The 18,127-nt window shown below is 39.1% G+C and overlaps 2 protein-coding genes across 3 annotated transcripts; one reads left to right on the top strand and one right to left on the bottom strand.

Moving 5' to 3' along the window:
• The first annotated feature begins 205 nt into the window (after positions 1 to 205).
• On the top strand, positions 206 to 6,789 carry snf8 (SNF8 subunit of ESCRT-II). Its single transcript, XM_072374125.1, has 8 exons — positions 206 to 568; positions 1,590 to 1,640; positions 2,896 to 3,034; positions 3,144 to 3,248; positions 3,385 to 3,457; positions 3,569 to 3,710; positions 4,853 to 4,927; positions 6,283 to 6,789. The coding sequence occupies exons 1-8, from the start codon at positions 515 to 517 to the stop codon at positions 6,418 to 6,420; spliced, it is 777 nt and encodes a 258-aa protein (XP_072230226.1). The 5' UTR covers positions 206 to 514; the 3' UTR covers positions 6,421 to 6,789.
• Positions 6,790 to 6,792: 3 nt separating this feature from the next.
• calcoco2 (calcium binding and coiled-coil domain 2) lies at positions 6,793 to 17,070 on the bottom strand. 2 transcript variants are annotated; one of them, XM_072374123.1, is made up of 15 exons: positions 17,007 to 17,070; positions 16,361 to 16,542; positions 16,160 to 16,262; positions 15,314 to 15,474; positions 14,617 to 14,742; positions 14,360 to 14,485; positions 14,174 to 14,278; positions 14,001 to 14,098; positions 13,828 to 13,897; positions 11,573 to 11,740; positions 11,322 to 11,489; positions 10,305 to 10,421; positions 10,048 to 10,210; positions 8,950 to 8,984; positions 6,793 to 8,054 (listed from the first exon to the last, which is right to left on the bottom strand). In XM_072374123.1, the coding sequence occupies exons 2-15, from the start codon at positions 16,532 to 16,534 to the stop codon at positions 7,890 to 7,892; spliced, it is 1,779 nt and encodes a 592-aa protein (XP_072230224.1). In that variant the 5' UTR covers positions 16,535 to 16,542; positions 17,007 to 17,070; the 3' UTR covers positions 6,793 to 7,889. The 2 variants fall into 2 exon arrangements, with proteins under 2 accessions (XP_072230224.1, XP_072230225.1); XM_072374124.1 differs by having other exon boundaries at positions 14,001 to 14,095.
• Positions 17,071 to 18,127: the final 1,057 nt, after the last annotated feature.

The raw sequence follows: 18,127 nt of genomic DNA, 5'->3' as shown, positions 1-18,127 counted from the left end.
TCTTACACATTAGCACAAACGAGCCTCTTTGAATACAACTGTTTTGAAACGTGATCAGATCATCTTGTATTGCTGAAAAACTGTTTAGAAGGTGATTTCAGACTGTATAGAATTTAGCAGGACCTGAAACGGCCGCCAAGACAGCAGGGGGCGCTGTACACGTATGTGTGAGTTTAAAATGGCGCAAACAATTTGACTTCCTTATTCCCAAAATGGAAGCAGTGTCAATAAGTGAACAGTGAAGATAAATCGTTCAGAAAACTGCACGTTTGGACTGTTAACAAGTTAAATTTGCTGCTAATGTAAAAGCTAAAGTTTATTAACTTAAAGTGCGTGTCGAGGCGATACTTTAGAGATCTGGTTAACGACAACTTGAACAAGCTAGTGTAGCTAGCTTTGCCCTAAAGTATCGCTAATTGTTTACGTCAAATCTGCACACACCCGACATTATTCTGCGTTAAACCCACGCTTAGTTTAGATTGGTGTTTTGCATTTTGGACCAAACGTCATCAGGATGCATCGAAGAGGTGTTGGTGCTGGAGCTATTGCCAAAAAGAAGCTGGCAGAGGTATTGTTGCAGCTTTTTTTTTTTTTTTAACGTTTGTGTTTTCACTGTAACTCCAGGGTGTCTGCTGCTTCTGTAACAGACTAAAAGCACATTTTACTGCTATATTATGATAACGTCTGTAAGGAAATAAACTACTCTGCCTATAAAGGAAATCATTGTGTTAAAGAAACGTAATTTAGCTAATTTAGTCAACTATATAGAACACCTGAACTTAAGCATCCAGCACAGCCCGAACCCTCTTAGACAAGTAGATGGATCAGCTGAAGGTCCAGATGCATCTCTCAGGTCCTGTGTCAGGTCTTTGTTAGGTTTTTTCCTCTTTCTTAAGGACATCACTTTCAGATCCTGTTCATCTGCTGTAGATAGTTTTTTAGGCCTGACACTTCTTCTTTTGTCCTCCACTTGTCCAGTTTCCTCAAATGTTTTAAGGACACACTGCACACCATGCTGAGATATGCAAAGTTTTCAGCTAACACAGTCTGTGAAACTGTTATCTTTGTTATTTTTCATAGATGAAACTAAATAAATGAGAACAAGTGATGTGTCTTTGTGGCAGGCTGCAAGTAACAAAGTACCTAAATATACAATTGTGACACAACACTGGTTCATCCCTTGAGTTAGGAGCCCTTTTTATGTTTGAATGATTCATAGGTCAGAAAAACACATTCCTTCATGGTCGGGTATAAGGACTGGACTGAAAATCAGTGGACACATCTCCATATCCAAATAAAGAGGACAGAAATAGTCCCATTTCAGTTGTTTATTTGACTCACATCACAGTGAAAATATGTATGCTCTGATGAAGGCTCTGTGCTGAAGCATATTTTATATTGTGACGTGATATGAATATACAACTGAAATGTGTGTACTTCTTGTCCTCCTGACTCGGATGTTGACATGCTATCCTTTTTTTTTTTTTTTTTACACTAATTAACTAATGTAATTCTTACAGGATCTCACAGGATACATATTTCTATAATCACTATTGTCTGTGTTCTTACTCTCTTGGTTTTCTTTTTAGGCCAAATATAAAGAAAGAGGGAACGTTCTCGCAGAGGACCAAATTGTCCAGGTGAGTTTCTGTTTCTTTTTGCTGATACACTTGACACGTTGAAAGTCTGTCTCACTTGCTTTTGGACAAGCGTCATATGAAAAAGGCTTTTAAAGCGAGCTGATTTAAGTTGTCTGTAACCAGTAATAGTTCTAATGTGTCCATAAATACTGTTGTTCAAAACCAGAGGAGGTACTTTGTACATCTATGTCTTGAAACAGGTACTGAGGAGAAGGATGAACATATTTAATGTATCAGAACAAACTCCAACACACTGCCTAACTTAAAATATGTCATTTTCAATAAGTGTAAACTAATATGACAGAATTCCCATTAAAGCTGCTCTTATTCATATATTTTTCCCTTTCTTTTGTCAGACGGCTAAATGTGTCAGAAATGGTGACTGAAAGTCAGCACTTAAGATTAAGTGTTACTTTGCTGTGATGTAAAGCATTTCCAGACTGTTGCTCTGCTCTAATAATGTGAATGAATGAATTCATGTATGATGATCTCACACAGAGAAAGTTAAAAGCAGATGAATGTCTTAAACATTTTCTCACACAGTCCACAGCATCGGATATACTTCAGTTGATAACTCTATTGCATGCCTGTGTGTTTATTCTGGGACAAATATAGAGGTCTAACTAAACGACCCAGTAGAGCTTTAATCGTACCCTACAGGCTTCGTGTTGTTTGAGTCGTATTATCATGATCTTACATCTATGCGGTAAGGTGTCAGAGTTCAGTTTGAAGATAAATGAGTTTGTTTTGCTTCTTCATCCATTAATGGTAAAATATTGTCTGATTTCTTTTTTTTTTTTTTCTCCTGATTTTCTGTGTCACAAATGTGTTTTTGGACCATCAGTCTGTAAAAGAATAAAGGAAAAGAACATTTTTGGGCTTTTCATTGGTTAAAAGATTCCCTAAATATCTCCAAAATGATCATCATGATTCATCTTAAATGAAAAAGGGTTTAGTTTCAGCTCTATTGTCACAATATTATGACATCTCTTCCCATCCTGAAGGTTCTTCACAGACTGAACTTGCACAGAAATCTGCTGTTATCAGTTTAGTTGGTGCACCTGATTCAATCATTCCTGTCAACTTTATGATCACGATGTAGTTTGAAATGTCATTTTGGTAGCGTGTTTGTTATATATATATTTCTTTTTGGGGCAGATTTTTGTATTTGACAGCCTCTGTTAATACAAATAAAGTTTTAATACAAACATGCAGCAGCTGATTATTTACTGAACTGACTATGTTTTTCTGCCAGATGTCCAAGCAGTTGGAAACCTTCAAGTCCAACCTCGAAGAGTTTGCCAGCAAGCACAGGCAAGAGATCCGCAAGAACCCGCAGTTCAGGGTCCAGTTTCAGGAAATGTGTGCCACCATTGGCGTCGACCCGCTTGCCTGTGAGATATATTTGGATTTTAATCAGCAAAAATAAACAAAGTCAACATGTTTGCGCAGCTTCTGCAGTATTTGTCTTGTGCCTCAAAATCGATCTGTATTTTTCCACAGCTGGGAAAGGATTTTGGTCTGAGATGCTCGGCGTGGGTGATTTCTACTATGAGCTTGGTGTACAGATAATTGAAGTGTGCCTCGCTCTGAAGCACAGAAATGGAGGTTTGTTATGGATCCCTGCAAGTGGACTTATTATCACTGTATTTGTATTTATAGCAAGAGTCGGAGGCAATCAGGTCATAACACAGTCATAATGTAGCAATCTTTCATTTTCTGTAATACGTGTGTTTTATTATAGGGTTAATTACTCTGGATGAACTCCATCTGAGAGTGCTGAAGGGACGGGGGAAATATGCTCAGGATGTGAGCCAGTGAGTAGCACTGATCTACTCTGACGTGTGCAGTTTCTGTTCAGCTTTTCTGCTCTAATAGTGTTGATTTGTGTCATTTTATTTTAAAACGCCTGAATTTGTGCCTCACAGAGACGACTTGGTCAGAGCCATAAAGAAGCTGAAGGCGATGGGGAATGGGTTTGGCATGATTCCTGTGGGTGATTCTTACCTGGTCCAATCAGTCCCAGCAGAGCTCAACATGGATCACACTGTGGTTCTACAGCTGGCTGAGGTAAGATGACGGTCTCAGTTGTTTTCATTGGTTTACCCCAAGTGTACGGCATTTCTTACTTTAGCAATAGATTCTGTCTTTATGTGTAATTTTGGATGTGCGGTCTTTTAGTCCCCCTCAGATAAAATTCAAGTGAAAAAACCTTGTTAACGTGTCCATAAGGTTTTTTTTTAATGTGTTATAAGTAGGGCTGTTGATTGAGTAAAATGTTAAATCTCATGATTTTCCATCGTTATGATTGATTCCACTTTTAATACATGTTCTAAATATACTTTTATGGGATATTTTTTATTAATCTTACCATCCTCGGAGCAGACAAATAAGATTTATTTATGCAAATACATATTAGATTTATTCTTCCTGACAAAAACTGTCCAGAATATTCTTGAGGATTCTCAAAAAAAAGGCCATTTTGACCTGAATCTAACATTCACACATCTCTGCATCAGTCGTGTGCTTTGTTAGCAAATTATATTTAAGACTCGATGTAGAGATAACTCCGTTCACATCGACGCTAACGGCAGATAACGTTGGTTGTGTCACATTCACAGACTCGTTACTAACGCGCTGATATTGACAGCCGTTGTCTTAAGAGGTGTCATGAACAAAACCTGCCATCAGTGCAACAGTCGGGAATATCTGCAACACAACACCTACGAAAAGGTGAAGCCGGGCAGATTATAGGCTCCGTTAGAGGAGTCAGTCAATGAGTCAGTTTTTTGCGGGGTTGGGCTTTGTAGCTGTTTTGCTTCCACTGTGAGGAGCGATAGATTGAGAAGCTGCTACATGATATGAGGAAATATTAGCCATGGGACCGCTGGGGCTGAAGCGGCACAGAGCGAGCAGGTTTGGCCAAAATGCACAATTTTATGTGGATTAATATCTGCTGGAGTGTAACTTTGACTGGCATAAAGCCACTTTTACACATGTACACATGAGAGTTTCAGATACAAATATCAGGTTTAAATAAGATCCATTAAGCTCGTGTGTTGAGGTAAGACAATAAAAAAAGCACGACACACACTTCAGCTCAAGACTGAAACGTATTTATGCGAGACCCACAGAAAAGATAAAAGTAGAGTATTACCAACCTTCTGAAAAAGGGGTTTACTGCAAATTGATACTTGTCTTTTTCTTTGTAGAAAAAGGGATATGTCACAGTGAGTGAGATCAAGGAGAGTCTAAAATGGGAGAAGGAGCGAGCCTGTCACGTCGTGGTAAGTGCTCATCAGCTCATTTCTGGTGCCTCTGTCACAGCAGCCGGGTTAAATGCATGTCTTTAAACAATTTTGGAAAAAGTCTAACCTATTAAACAGTCTTAAATACATTTTATGGACTCTATTTAATGTCCCGCATTAAAGCATTTCTGTTAAGTAGGTGTTTGTCTCGTGATGGGCAGCTATTACATTTAGAAACTTCAAAATGATCTTTAGATGATTACTTTATTTGCTATTTGTCCCAGTCTGGGTTTAGAAGTTGATCAGAGCCGCGAACATTAATAATTAAATCTACTGATAAACATAGCTGTCTTAAACATTTCCTGAGCTTTATCGATCGCTGTCGAGCCTCGACGGTGACGGGACGCTTCCTTTTTAAGGTCCTTGCCTAATTAAACACACTAAAAACAAGTGTTGGAGTTTCCAGTCTCCATTTCTTCTTCTTCTCCTCTGAGGAGTGTGATTTAAGTTTGCTTTGATTGTTCTGGATATACGACGGCTCCCACCCAAGAGTGTCAGTCAAAGACAGCAAGTTCAATAACACACAGCAGAGCGAGCCGAAAGATATTATCTTCTCCACTGGAGACGTAAATGTTTTCAATATAGAAACTTAGTTACTCCAAGAAGACGGATGGCTGTGCCATATGTTTAAGGCGTCTGTGTGTGAGCAGTTTTAGTCAGTATTACATATTTATTCCCAGTAAACTCGGTAAAAAGTCTCTTTCCAGATTAAAAAGTGCTGTGAAGACTGATCGCTCAACTGAAGGGGGACCCAGAGAGTCAAATAAATGGCCGTCCTTTAAACTTTCCTCTTCTCTTACTGTGTCATGAGATGTTATTGAACAGTTCAAATACTTGACTTCACCTCATTTGAGGCTCTGTCAACTTCATATACAAGCAAAAAACTCTTTCTTTTGCACCCTTTTTGTCTTAAATGACATGAAATTAAATATGTTTGAGATTTAGACAGTCCAGTGAGAGTCAAATGGTTTATTTTTCTAGTTCTTTCTTTGTTTTGAGTTTTTAATTCAGTGTTTCACACATTTAGGTCTGATCAGGTGGTTTAGAAGGTATTACTGCATTTAAAGCCTCTTTTTGATGACCTGCTCCACGGTAACTTCAGCAGTGGTTATTATTAGTCTTCTTGTTTATCGGGTGGCCCACTTGGCACCAGGGATAGTAGAAGAAAAGTCATTTATAAGTTAAGATAGTAACAGCCAAGGAGGATTATTAGACACTGCTGGGAAGTATAATATCATTTCGTCTGATTGACCTGATTGTGACTAAATGTAATATTTATAACAACTTTACGCTTGTTTTTCATACTCCATGCATCTCATCTGTTGTATTTCCAGGATGATTTGCTAAAAGAAGGCTTGGCTTGGCTGGACTCCCAAGCAGCCGGGGAGCCGCAGTACTGGCTGCCCGCGCTCTTCTCTGAGCTGACGTCTCGTGATGTCACGCCGGAGGAAGCCAATCAGATGACGCCTTAATAAGTAATGGCTAGACTTGGCCCGCAGCTGGTGGCAGCATCAGAGACATGTTGGTAGACAAAATGTGCCCCGAGGGGAAGCTCATGTGAGGAACTTGGCTGGTTCTCTGGAGCTGGCAGGCAGGTTGAAATCCACTGAGATCACTTTTGGACTCGAGGAGGGAAAGTTTTCCTCCTTCACAGCTATGCAACGGGTGCACATGCATTTTCACGGGCTCAATTTCAGCCACGCTGGATAAGAAATTCTGTCTGGTCTTGATGGGAGTCTCGCTTTATGGGTGATGAGGGGAAAATTCTCAATCTACACAACATATAAGTGACAAAATCTTCTTGTATAAAGATGAACTTTTAAAGAAAAAGTTGACACTGACTCTGTTGTATGAGTTTTTATTATTCAGAAGACCCATTAAATGCATTTACAGCTTGAATTTGTCATTTAAAGTTACCACAAACCTAAATCCATACATGACCCGATTTAAATATACCAGAATTCCCTCAAAGACATAGAAGTGCAAAGCTTTGCTTAATAAATTAAGTTAAATGCTGTTTATTTTAAAATGAATCCTTATTTTGAAACAAATCCTGTTATTAGCAACCTTTTGCTGTATTTCTCAGTCTTCTCCACGGTTGCTGAAAGCGTGTTTGATAAGGCTATTTTTTAATGTTTCGTTTTATTGCTACGCAGTATGTATTTAAGTGATATTTGTCCAAACTTCACTACATTTTGTATGCACAGCACTTGGTATCAAATCTTGCACTGAAACATGGATAAATAATCACATTATTTTGATTCAAATCAAGACAAACCTGAAAAGGTAAATGTTTAGCTTATATTATCACAAAATGAACAGGAATAGACAGTTACAAATATCTGTTGTTAACCAAATAATATTGATTATAAGATGTTTTACCTCCAGACAAACCTCAGGTTATTTATATTTATTAAGATGCAGAAGAGATCTGGTGATCAATACCAGAAGATTATCACACACACAGAAGAGTTCAGAAACATCTGTGCGTGTGTGTAATGATAAACAGAAAAATTAGAGGGTAAAACATCTGCTTCCTGCTGCCTTTTCACTTATTTTATTTAACCCATTTAACACATGATGCAATTTACAGGCTAATCGGTTCTTATTCACAATCAAAGCTCTTTTATTGGTATCTTACTGCATTTCTCAATTAAACGGTTACTTTTAATGGGTTAAACAACCAAAAAAAAGGCGAGTTTGGCAACTTTGTTTTCTGCTTCTGCAGATATTTCAAACCAGTCGAGTCATTTTAAATGCGTCACCGTGCAGTGATGACATCTGCCGAAGGTAAATGAAGTGTTTGCTGTGATAAAGCAGGCAGGTTTAAGAGCTGCCACAGCAAACAAAGCCTAACTCTACAGCTTAGAGGGCTTAGAAACCGTCAATGATCCCCCACACCTGGCTGACTCCTTCGCACCACTCTCGCCCGGCGCTGCCCTCACAGCTCGTGGCCGTAGACGTGATCTTCAAACACGGACTGCTCCATGTAGTCGCAGATCATCGTGCAGAAGGGACACACCCGATGACTCTGCTCGTGCTGCTCCAGTTCGGCTCGGGTTATTCCGGGGAACGTCTCCTGACAGTGACGACACACCAACGACCGCTGGGGACAGAAATAGACGAGCCGCATCACAACCGGTAACAAAATAGGGAGCGTATTACGTTTTAAATACGCTTTAAATAAACGGTAAACAGCAGAGTTACTCATGTGGATGTCCAGAGATCATGTTTTCCTGTTGTGGAGGGGAGAGATGCTTTGGAAGTCCCTCACACCAGCTGATCACTCATTTCACTTTTCAAACCCTCCAGAGCTGTAATCCTACTTTATTAGCATTATTATTTTAGATTTAAGCAAAAACTATTGTTTCAATTTCATCTGTCGACCTTAAAAATATTTAAATTTCTGGAATTTGTGACCATTTTTTAAATAATCTAATTGTATTATTATGAATAATCGGTATATAATGCTGGGAGTACTTAGAAAAACTGTGATATAAACGTCAAATGAATGCACAGAGGGGAACAAATAACAGCAAATATGCTTAAATAGTTCATGCTTAAGTGGGTGATGTCCCCACAACATTACTTTACACCACTTCAACCAGTTTGGACAGTTGGCATAAGGCAGACGGATTTATGAACAGAAGCTAAATCTGGTGGCGACAGAGATTAAGATCAGTTTTTGGTCTCTAGAATCAGTCGGCTCTTCTCAGACCTCATTTAACCTCTTCTGACACAATTCTTTCACAACTTTTCACATTTTCATTGTTTTCCTGCTTTAGCGTTAGCTTGTTGTTTATTTGCAATTATTGATGTTTACCTGCTTAAATCACCACAGACTTTATGTAAAGAGCTTCATAGCGAACTGAAAAGATCAAACAGTAAAACTCAACTCCAGCTCACTGAAAACACACACTCTGAGTTACGGGACAGGTGGGGTTGTACCGTTGTAGATATATTATTAAAATATCTGTGCTGAAGGAAATAATTGGACCTACCTCCTCCTCCTCCAGTTGCTGTTCTTCAATGTTATCTGTAAGAAAAAGGGAATTAGGTTATTTTCATATAGTTTCTATATACATTTCTTTATTATTGCTCTGTTAATGACCTCTTTGGTTATTTGATAAGTTGCATCACTTTAATAATTCCGCCTGATGACCTTTCGGTCTGTATTTGAATCATTCAAACATTACCTGGTTCTAACCAGGCAGTCTGAACACAACTTCTCAATCCTGCTTAGTAGTATGTATTAGACTTTAAGGACAATAATATTTGGTATGAAACAAAAAGCAGCTTTAATAAAATGTCAGGTGCAGTAAGCAGCTTCTCTCTGGGACCGATAGGAAGGTGGAGTTGGTCCAGACACCACCAGCCACCTCCGCCCACATACAGGTTGACCATCTTATTGCATAAGAAACGGTTTCTAAATCCAAGATATTCTTCTGGTAAAAGTCAAAACAGGAGGGGAAAAAGAAGTCTGAGGCCTGCGCAGCTTGTTGAGGAGTCTAATGCAGTGAATGAGCTTTTGCTGCTCGCATTAACCGCTCATTTAACCACGTAACGGCCGTCATTTCACAGGTTAACTACGACTAAGTCAAACATGTTTGGTTTTAATCCTCTGTGCAAAAATAAGACTGACAAGAATATATTGTGCATCATCAAAGATCATAATGTCAAACAATACGCGGGTTTCGTGTTGGGTAGCAACGTCATTGGGGTTCCTTTCATATGCAGCAGTTTTATCGCGGCTGTTAAAACTGAAAGTTTATTACAAACACCCCATCGTACGATACATCTGCACTCACTGGAGGCCTTAACATCAATAAAATAAGGAAACAAATGTAGCTGTATTCCAAGATTTCATAATCTAACGGTTAATGATGATTAATAGTATTATTTATTCATTTTGAAGTGAAAAATCGGGTATTGTGGAACCTTTTCTGTCTGTACTGAAGTCTCAGATTTATCTCCAGTGAACAGGTCTCCTTTCTCTGAGCAACACGATCAGAAGTTCAGGAAAGCAAAACGATGCGACTGTTTTCTAGCTTCAGTGACTCTTCGTGGCACAAGAGAAACGGTGATTCTACTTTGCTCACCTATAGTGTCATACAGGTGCTCCGTCTCCTCCTGAGTCTCCTGCTGGTCACGGGTTGCTGAAGCGTCGGCGGCCGGTGAGACGATGTTAGGATGCAAGTATGCCGAGTCTGCATCGTGGCTCCTGTAAGCTCTGTGCAGCTCCTCAATGTCATCTCTGAGCTCCTGATAGAATAAAAACATTTCAGCTGCTTGAAAATGCAAAAGGGAGTCAGAGTCGAACACCTGCTGAGCGAATATGAAGAAGCCGTTTGTGTACCTTGTTTTCTTTGGTGAGCTCTTCTTTCTCCTTGGTCACAAGCATAATCCGGTTGTCCTTGTCTTCAATCTTTATGTCCTTATCTATCATCATTACATTCATGTCTCTTAACTGCATCTGAAAAATTACGAAGGGAAACAAGCTTCAGCTTTAGTTTCAACACCCCCTGAGCCTTAGTAGAATAATAAAACATGATATATGGTATCGTAGTATAACCAAAAATGTGTGAACACCTGTTAAATTAAGCATCTCATTCCAAAACCATGTTAATTTCACCAGATGTTCAACCTGCCGCCGGGACTTTTCTCATATTGAGAAGGTCCAACACTGTTGAGCCACTGTTACGCCAAAGTCGTGTCAAGAAAGGAGGGAGGGGTTCCACAAAGTTGGCAGCACTCAGTTGTCTCTGGTAAAGTATAACTACCGGATTTTCCACACCAGAAGGCGCACCTAAAAGCCTTAAATTTTCACAAAAAACGGCCGTGCGCCATATAATCCGGTGCGCTTTATGTGTGCACCGGATTCCAAAACCTGTCACGGATACCGCCATTTTGAATTTACCGCGGGGAGCGCCGAGCGTTCATCGGGGCATTAAGCCCCCTCCGCATCACTCACTGCTCGCCCTTCGCGCCGCTCACCACCATTGATGCTTCTGCCCATGTCCCAGTGAGTGCCTGTTCTTCAGTCTGAGATGGATGATGCAGACTTATGTGCACTTTATAAGTTTATAAGTGTAAAAACGACTGACGATGTTGTCCTTGACCGTTGGACAATTTCCTGCTGACACAGCGAAGTAATACATGCACTCCGTGTGCTGGCAGCGATAAACCAATCAGAGAACATTAGGTAATCTGTACGCCTTATAATCAGGTGCGCCTTATGTATGGATTAAGGACAGAAATGAACCCAGAAGTTAAAAACAAACCCCATATTTAAAGTGAACGACTTCTCTACATGCTTTTTGTCAAATATAAAATCAAAAGCAAGCTTTTAATAATTCCAGATGTTTGAATTCACCTCATGTTTGCCATTTATCTGTCGCTCATGCTCATACGAAGCGACCACATCTGTCAGCTGCTTCTTGCATTGTTGCAGTTCTTGTTCCAGGAACTCTGCCTGTCTCTTGGTGTTCCTCGTCTCCTCTGTGGCCTGCTGCAGCTGCCTGGCCAGCTTCTGACACTGCACCTGAAGAGGAAGCTGCTTCTGTCAGAGATCAATTCAATGGTGTTTTTACGAGAACATCAGCCTGTTCTTTCAACCATTCCCACCTTCAGGTCATCGTTTGGAGCGCTCTGCAGTGTCTCATGCTGCGACAGCCTCTTACACAGCTCCTGGTTCTCCCTCTTCACTTCGTCCATGTTGTGCTTGAGGCTTTTCAACCTTTGCAGCTCAGCAGTGAGTCTCTCCTTCTCCTTCTCGCTGCTCTGAAGGTCCACCTGCCACAGGTAAAGCTCACATTTCAATAACAGCGCTCCCAAACAATCGAAATGTAAGCGGAATACCTGTCAATATGTTACTGCCCAGATTTAAAATGTATGAAGCTCAGCTTTCACTGGCAGAAAGGCTGGAAGCTGTGATGGTTTCTGCTCTCATAAGGCTGTTAATATTTTTAATTCCCATTGATTTAACCAAACCAAGGATGGCAGAGCTTCCATCCCGTTCCATCACTGCAGTGTACATTGTTCTGGAAACTGACAAATGCAGCGGAGTTAAACGTAACCTGATACCAAACACCATTCTCAAACTAAAACTTGAAACAAATGTATGTAGACATGATGTAATGCTGCTAACAAAAAGCTTGTTTTTAAAAACATTGTTTGACAGTGAAGCTTCAAACCAATTTCCCACACTCCTATTTGATTTCATTTGCAGTCACCATCCTCAGATTTTAGTGGTAGTGGTTTTCAAAGTGTGGCATTGAGTCATTGGGCAACAGAAAGCACGATTTGCATATAATTGGCTTTTTGCAGAGTAAATACCCCAAAACTAAGCTTGATGTAACAAAGGGTACAAACCGGTAACATGCCATTTAGTATTTAATTACTTGCAATTGGTCTAAAAGGATGCTACTGGTTCTGTAGTCCTGTATTTTCTGTGTTTTGTCCTGGCTCCACATGCCAAGTAGGGGATAGTGTGCTAAGATGAGCCATTTTTTACTTATGTGGTCCTCAAGATGATAGAAAATGAGCCAGAAGTTAAATGAAAGCCTCTAATCAAATTCCAGGATTTATCTTCTAAATAAATAAATAATAAAAATCTGAATTAATCTATGACAAAGAATTGTAAAAATATGGCTTCTTATGGCTTCTTCTTATTATATAGTGTTCTCTTGGCACACAAGCTGATTTGGGTCGGAGGGTGAACTGAACATCAAACTGAATCTAAATCAAACTCAAATCAAACTGACCATCAAACTCATGAGAAATCTGAAAGACAACTTGCTGCCCTGATTAAGATTAGCAGAATATAGCCTTTTAAATGCAAAACCAGTGCCTTTTTCTCCTCTTTTAGGCACTTGCAGGCAGCTTAAACCAGTGGAAATAACTTTTCGACTCTCTCTTTATCCAAGATGAATCATTCCTTCCTCCATACAGGTCCTCAAACTTGGCTCACTTTACTTCACAGCTGCTATTTTGGGGGAAAAACAGTACATAGCTTACCAATTCGGGCAAATATTCAGCTGAGTGATTTGCATGATTTTATACTCTGACACGTTACCAACATGCAACATAAATATTCTTAGACCTGGATAAAATGGCACAGATGGAGCAGCCGTAACGTCTGATATGTCAAGAATTTAAAGTTTTTAAAGAAAATCTGTGTTCATCCCTCGTGCTTCTTCTTTTTAATAGTCTGGCAGAAATAATGGGTTCTTTTATCATGAATAGTCACATGAAAATAAAAGTGCACGGTTGTGAAGATACTCAGGGTGGGTCAACTTACCCACTGGCTCATTTTACCCCACTCTGCCCTCTAAATGAACTCTGTGTGATGTGTTCAAAAACATTAACAACACTGAGACTGCCAAGACTGCATTATTGGACTGACATCAGAGTTTAATAGCATCTATGTTGGACCATGTTCCACCTCTGCTGCCAACAAGCACACAAACACTAAGAGTATACACTGTGGAACACAACCAAAGCCCACAGCTCCATATTCTAGAAGAGCGGATTAAGTATGGACCTCTTTAGACTTTTTTTTCCCCCTTCATGGAAGCAGATACATTTCTTGAACTTCCCCACGCTGTTTCCAGTATTTTGTGGCACAACACTTCACATTACTCAAGGATATACTTACGTTTACTGTCAGTTTCTTCCCTTATACATGATCCTGCAGCGTTACATGTGTATCAATCCGCTGCTTAAAATAGTTCCATAATCATCAGTAGAAGTCAGCAGGCTATGTTATTATTGATTTATTGCATTTTGCTCAAAATAACATCCCCTGCTGTGTGGATTCTTGCCTTGGCGGAGGAATATATGCAGTCTTACTAAAATAATTACACAGCAAAATGATTTACCTGTAGAAGCTGGATGCCATCTGTTGTTTTGAACAGCTCCCGTTCTCCTTCTCTAAGTTTGGCTTTCAGCCTAAAAGACACAGAGACCTGAGCGTTAGAGGCCTGAAAACATTATGTAGCAACCCCTAACAGCTGCTACATTTCTAAAAGAGAAGGCTGCTGACTTGACTCACTTGGTAATCTCCTCACTTTGAGCATCAACCTTCTTCTTCAGCTCCTCGCGCTCCTCTTTGAGCTGATTGATCTTCATCACAGCTTGGTCGTATTTCTCCTGAAGAAAAATAACACAAATATGAGCACAGGTGGAGGCTGGTGTCAGATTTTAACCAGACAGAATCCTATTTACCTCTGTTTTTCTGGATGAACTCAAGCTATGACTCTGCCTTTCCTGCTCAGTGGAATTCTGTTCCTGTATTTCCATCTGCTTTGCCAGCTGCATCATCACCTCCTCCTAACAGCAACACCAGAGTTAGGTTTTAACACTGATGATGCAGCATTGAGTTTAGAATTCACACATCAACTGTAGACAAACCTTTAAGCGGTCGTTCTCCCTTGTCTGCAGCTGCAGCATGCCTTTTAATTTCTTATTTTCCTCCTTTATCTGATCCATTTCTTCGGCCAGTTCAGCCTGATCTGTCAGTCTCTGGTCATTCAGCTCCTGCACAAATCGAACGCACTGTGTCAGCAAGACAAAGTTCAATTGGAAGTTGACTACTTTCTGTGTCACAATGAGCAAATATACACAGCATCACCCAGACTCTGGAGGAAAAGAAAGTCAGGTAAGCAGACCTTGAAGCAGTCAGTTTCTTTCTGCTCCCTCAGCAGAGCACTTCTGAGAGTTTCATTTTCTGCTTTCATCTGGTCCAACTCTTTCTGCAGTTCAGCTTTCTCCCGTACACTGTGATCCACTTGCTCCTGAGATACAAAGATGTACATGTTGAGTAAATAAAAAGCTTTATCTACTTTTGGAGATCAGCTTTCACAACAGTTACAAAAAGCACAAAAAGTCCTGCAGTCAGATATTAGCTTATTAACTAGTAAAAAACAAAAAATAGAGAGTAAAAGATCAGAATGGCTCATTTTAACTGCTGTAGATTATATCATCTGTTACACTGACGTGTGCAATGTAACAGAAGCTGTAAAGTAACGGTCAATAATGCCACACGGTTTATTAAAATGGTATTTTCTAAAATTAATCTACATTTACAAAGTAACTAGGAAGTCCATCAAGTAAATAAAGAAGAGTAAAAACACACAAAAAAGGACCAAAAAACTGTGGCGGAGCTGAAGAGGAAATTATGAGAGGCATTTAAAATGTTTTAATCTTAAAATAGAAATTGAAACAAAGCTTACTCATAACTTGTTTGGATGTGCTTAGTTACTTTCCACCACGAGTGTTCCATCTTCAAAATAATCCATAATCTGACCTCTAACTTGCATCTTTATTCTGTGTGCAGCAATTCCACATGGAAATGTATTTTGATACCTGCGTTATGATGACCAGGAGGTCGTCGTCTGTGCTGCTCTCCCCGCTTTGCTCCGCTGGATTCCTGAAACAGAAAGGAGTGCTGGCTCCTCTCACCTGCCCGCCGCTGTCAACGTAGCAGAACTGGTAGAACTCGATCTCATCTTTAGGCAGGTAGTATTCTGACGGCACAAAGATAAGCATCGCTAATAAAGCAAGATCAAAGTCTAGTTACAATGCTGCTCCTAAAGATTATCTTAGTGGCTGTTAAATCTGTTGATTATTTGATGATTATTGACCCATAAAATAAAGAAAAATGGGTTCTAAAACTCACTAAAATCCAACTGAGTTGAAAGTAAATTATCCAAAGTTTAAAACTCAGACAGAACTGAAGCTGGAGTCAAAGGTTTCTCTGACGATTCTTCAACTAATTAGAGATGATTTATGTTTCTGTCAACAACTTATACTTAAGTCCGAAAATCTGACGTGAATTTTTGTTTTTTTGTGTCACCAATCGAGTTTAAAGCACCTGTACAAAACAAAACACTGTGCTTCACATCAGTTTAGAGTCCCCAGATGAACCTGAGTCAAATGATGGGGGCTTTAAGCCTTTGGGTGCCCAAAAATCCTTCAAATCAAACAATATGAGAAGATAAAACCCATTTGTAGTTGAACAACTATTTACTTACGTCCACACAAAAGAAACAATCTTAATTAAGAAGTTTTATGTTGGTTTTCCCATAAACATCTCATCCCAAACAACATTCATGGCTGTTCATATTGTAAATAGATGCAGACCAAAAACAAACCTCTTATAAACTCACCCAGAAACAGAGCCACTAGATATAAAACGAAAACGAAACTTACCCTTAAATACAGCTTGCCTTGTGCTGGTCTGCTGCCCGCCCACATCTTGGTATGGTTCCACCCAAACAAAGGTGTGGTAATCCTTCATTGTGCTCCAACCCACCTGTACCGAAAAAGGTTAGAAAAACTTAAGAAGTAAGAAGACGCCCTTCGATTCACCACTTTCAGCGTATAAATGTAGAGTAAAACCAATCTGCCCACCTTGAAAATGCCCACCCAGTCCCTGGAGTTGGGCTTGACTGCAGCATTGAGGGTGTAGCGGCAGGTGATGGGGGTTAAAGGCGGGTAAGACTGCGGGATGTCGATGAACACCACCTGAGAGAAGGTGGGTGCTGGGAGGTCAGCTGATGCTGCAGACGCTGTGGGGCTCTCCATGCTACAGTCTGTTTGCCAAGAAACACACGATATTTCATGAGTCTGACTGCTGACAACAGGTGCCTCAAACTTACGCCAGAAAGCAGCACTGCTGTTTTTAAAGGCTCTCCACTTCCTGTTGTTCTTGTTTGTTATATTTATGCGCACGCAAAATCTGCTTTTACTTTTCTCACCCATAAATGATTCAAACATTTATTTTCTGCCAACAAAAGGCCGATATTACATTTATTTGATTTAAAATCCCTCTCATCTGCAAATTAAATCAAATGCTGTGTGTACATATATATACATATATGTATTTAAATAAACTGCGTAAAAAGAAGAATCGAAAGTAAAAAAAAAGAAAGTCTTACAGACCAAAATAGAAACATCAAATCTGGGAAATATTGATACTACATAGTGTTTAAAACTCAAGTTAATTTCAAGACCTTAAAATAACGTCGAAAGTTGAAGAAAAACACATAAAACTTACGTTTGTTTTCAGCTGTCGCCGAAGAGTGTTTCACCCTTGTCCGCTTAGAGCCAGGATGCTGCGTTCAGGTGCTGCTTGGATATTTATTCTTGCTCGTACGTAAAAATGATGACACATCGAACGTCGTTAAAAAAAATTCCTTCTACTATATATTTACCCAAAGTGATTTAGATATTCATTTTTTTTAAGGAAAAATATTGAATACTCTCTCAACAAAATAATGTCAACATCAACCTAATCAACCATCATCAACCTGACTGAAAAATCTTCTTTTTTTTAAATGTAAACATTTTATGCATCTCAAAATTTGACTACAATTCGTCCAGTGTACATTTTTTTAAAAAGTTGCACATTTTCAGTCCATTAAAAACTTCAACAATTTAAAAATGAAATGTGACGATGTGAATGTTTTGTCTACTTAAACCAAAATAACGGATTTTAGTGGAAGCACAGGCAAAATAAAATAGTTAATATTTATATTAATCTACGAGGAACACTGTATAAACTTTATATTGCAGTTTTGTTTAGCTCTGATTTCGCTTAGATTTGTGCGCACTTACAATTGGGACAAATTCATTTTATTTGAATGTCTCCGAAGGCATCGACTGCTACGTCAAGCCTGGAAGGGACCATTGCATTCTGGGAAATGTAGTTCAACTTTACTCTTTTTCCTTCCTCTTGCTGGAAGTTTTCTTTAAAACACAAGAGGGAGACAAACTCTTTTCGCTTGCTAAACTGATCAAATATTATAATGAACTAATTAATAAATTATGTTGATGTTTAATATCTAAGTCGTGTATATATATATATATATTTATTTTTTTTTGTTCCGAACTAGTAAGGTTCTTATCAAATATGTTAAAAGAGTTTCATAATAAAATAAAACTTTTGTCCAAAGAACTTTGGGTACTTTGGGAATTTAGTAAATTTTCAATAGCACTTTGAAAACATTAAGATAATTACCGACGATAAACTTTCAAGAAAATGTTTCAAACCATCTCGTATTTCTTATTTATTTGATGTTTTTAAAGTATTCACAGTAGAAAATTCAGCCAGTATGTATCTGAAAGCTCTTTAACAATATTAAAATTATAAATGGTAGGTGACGCATCCACATCCAT

Source organism: Leuresthes tenuis, unplaced genomic scaffold (assembly GCF_036924035.1).
Source record: "Leuresthes tenuis unplaced genomic scaffold, fLeuTen1.0.hap1 SCAF_20, whole genome shotgun sequence".
NCBI lineage: Eukaryota > Metazoa > Chordata > Actinopteri > Atheriniformes > Atherinopsidae > Leuresthes > Leuresthes tenuis.
This window is presented reverse-complemented; position numbering and strand designations above follow the sequence as displayed.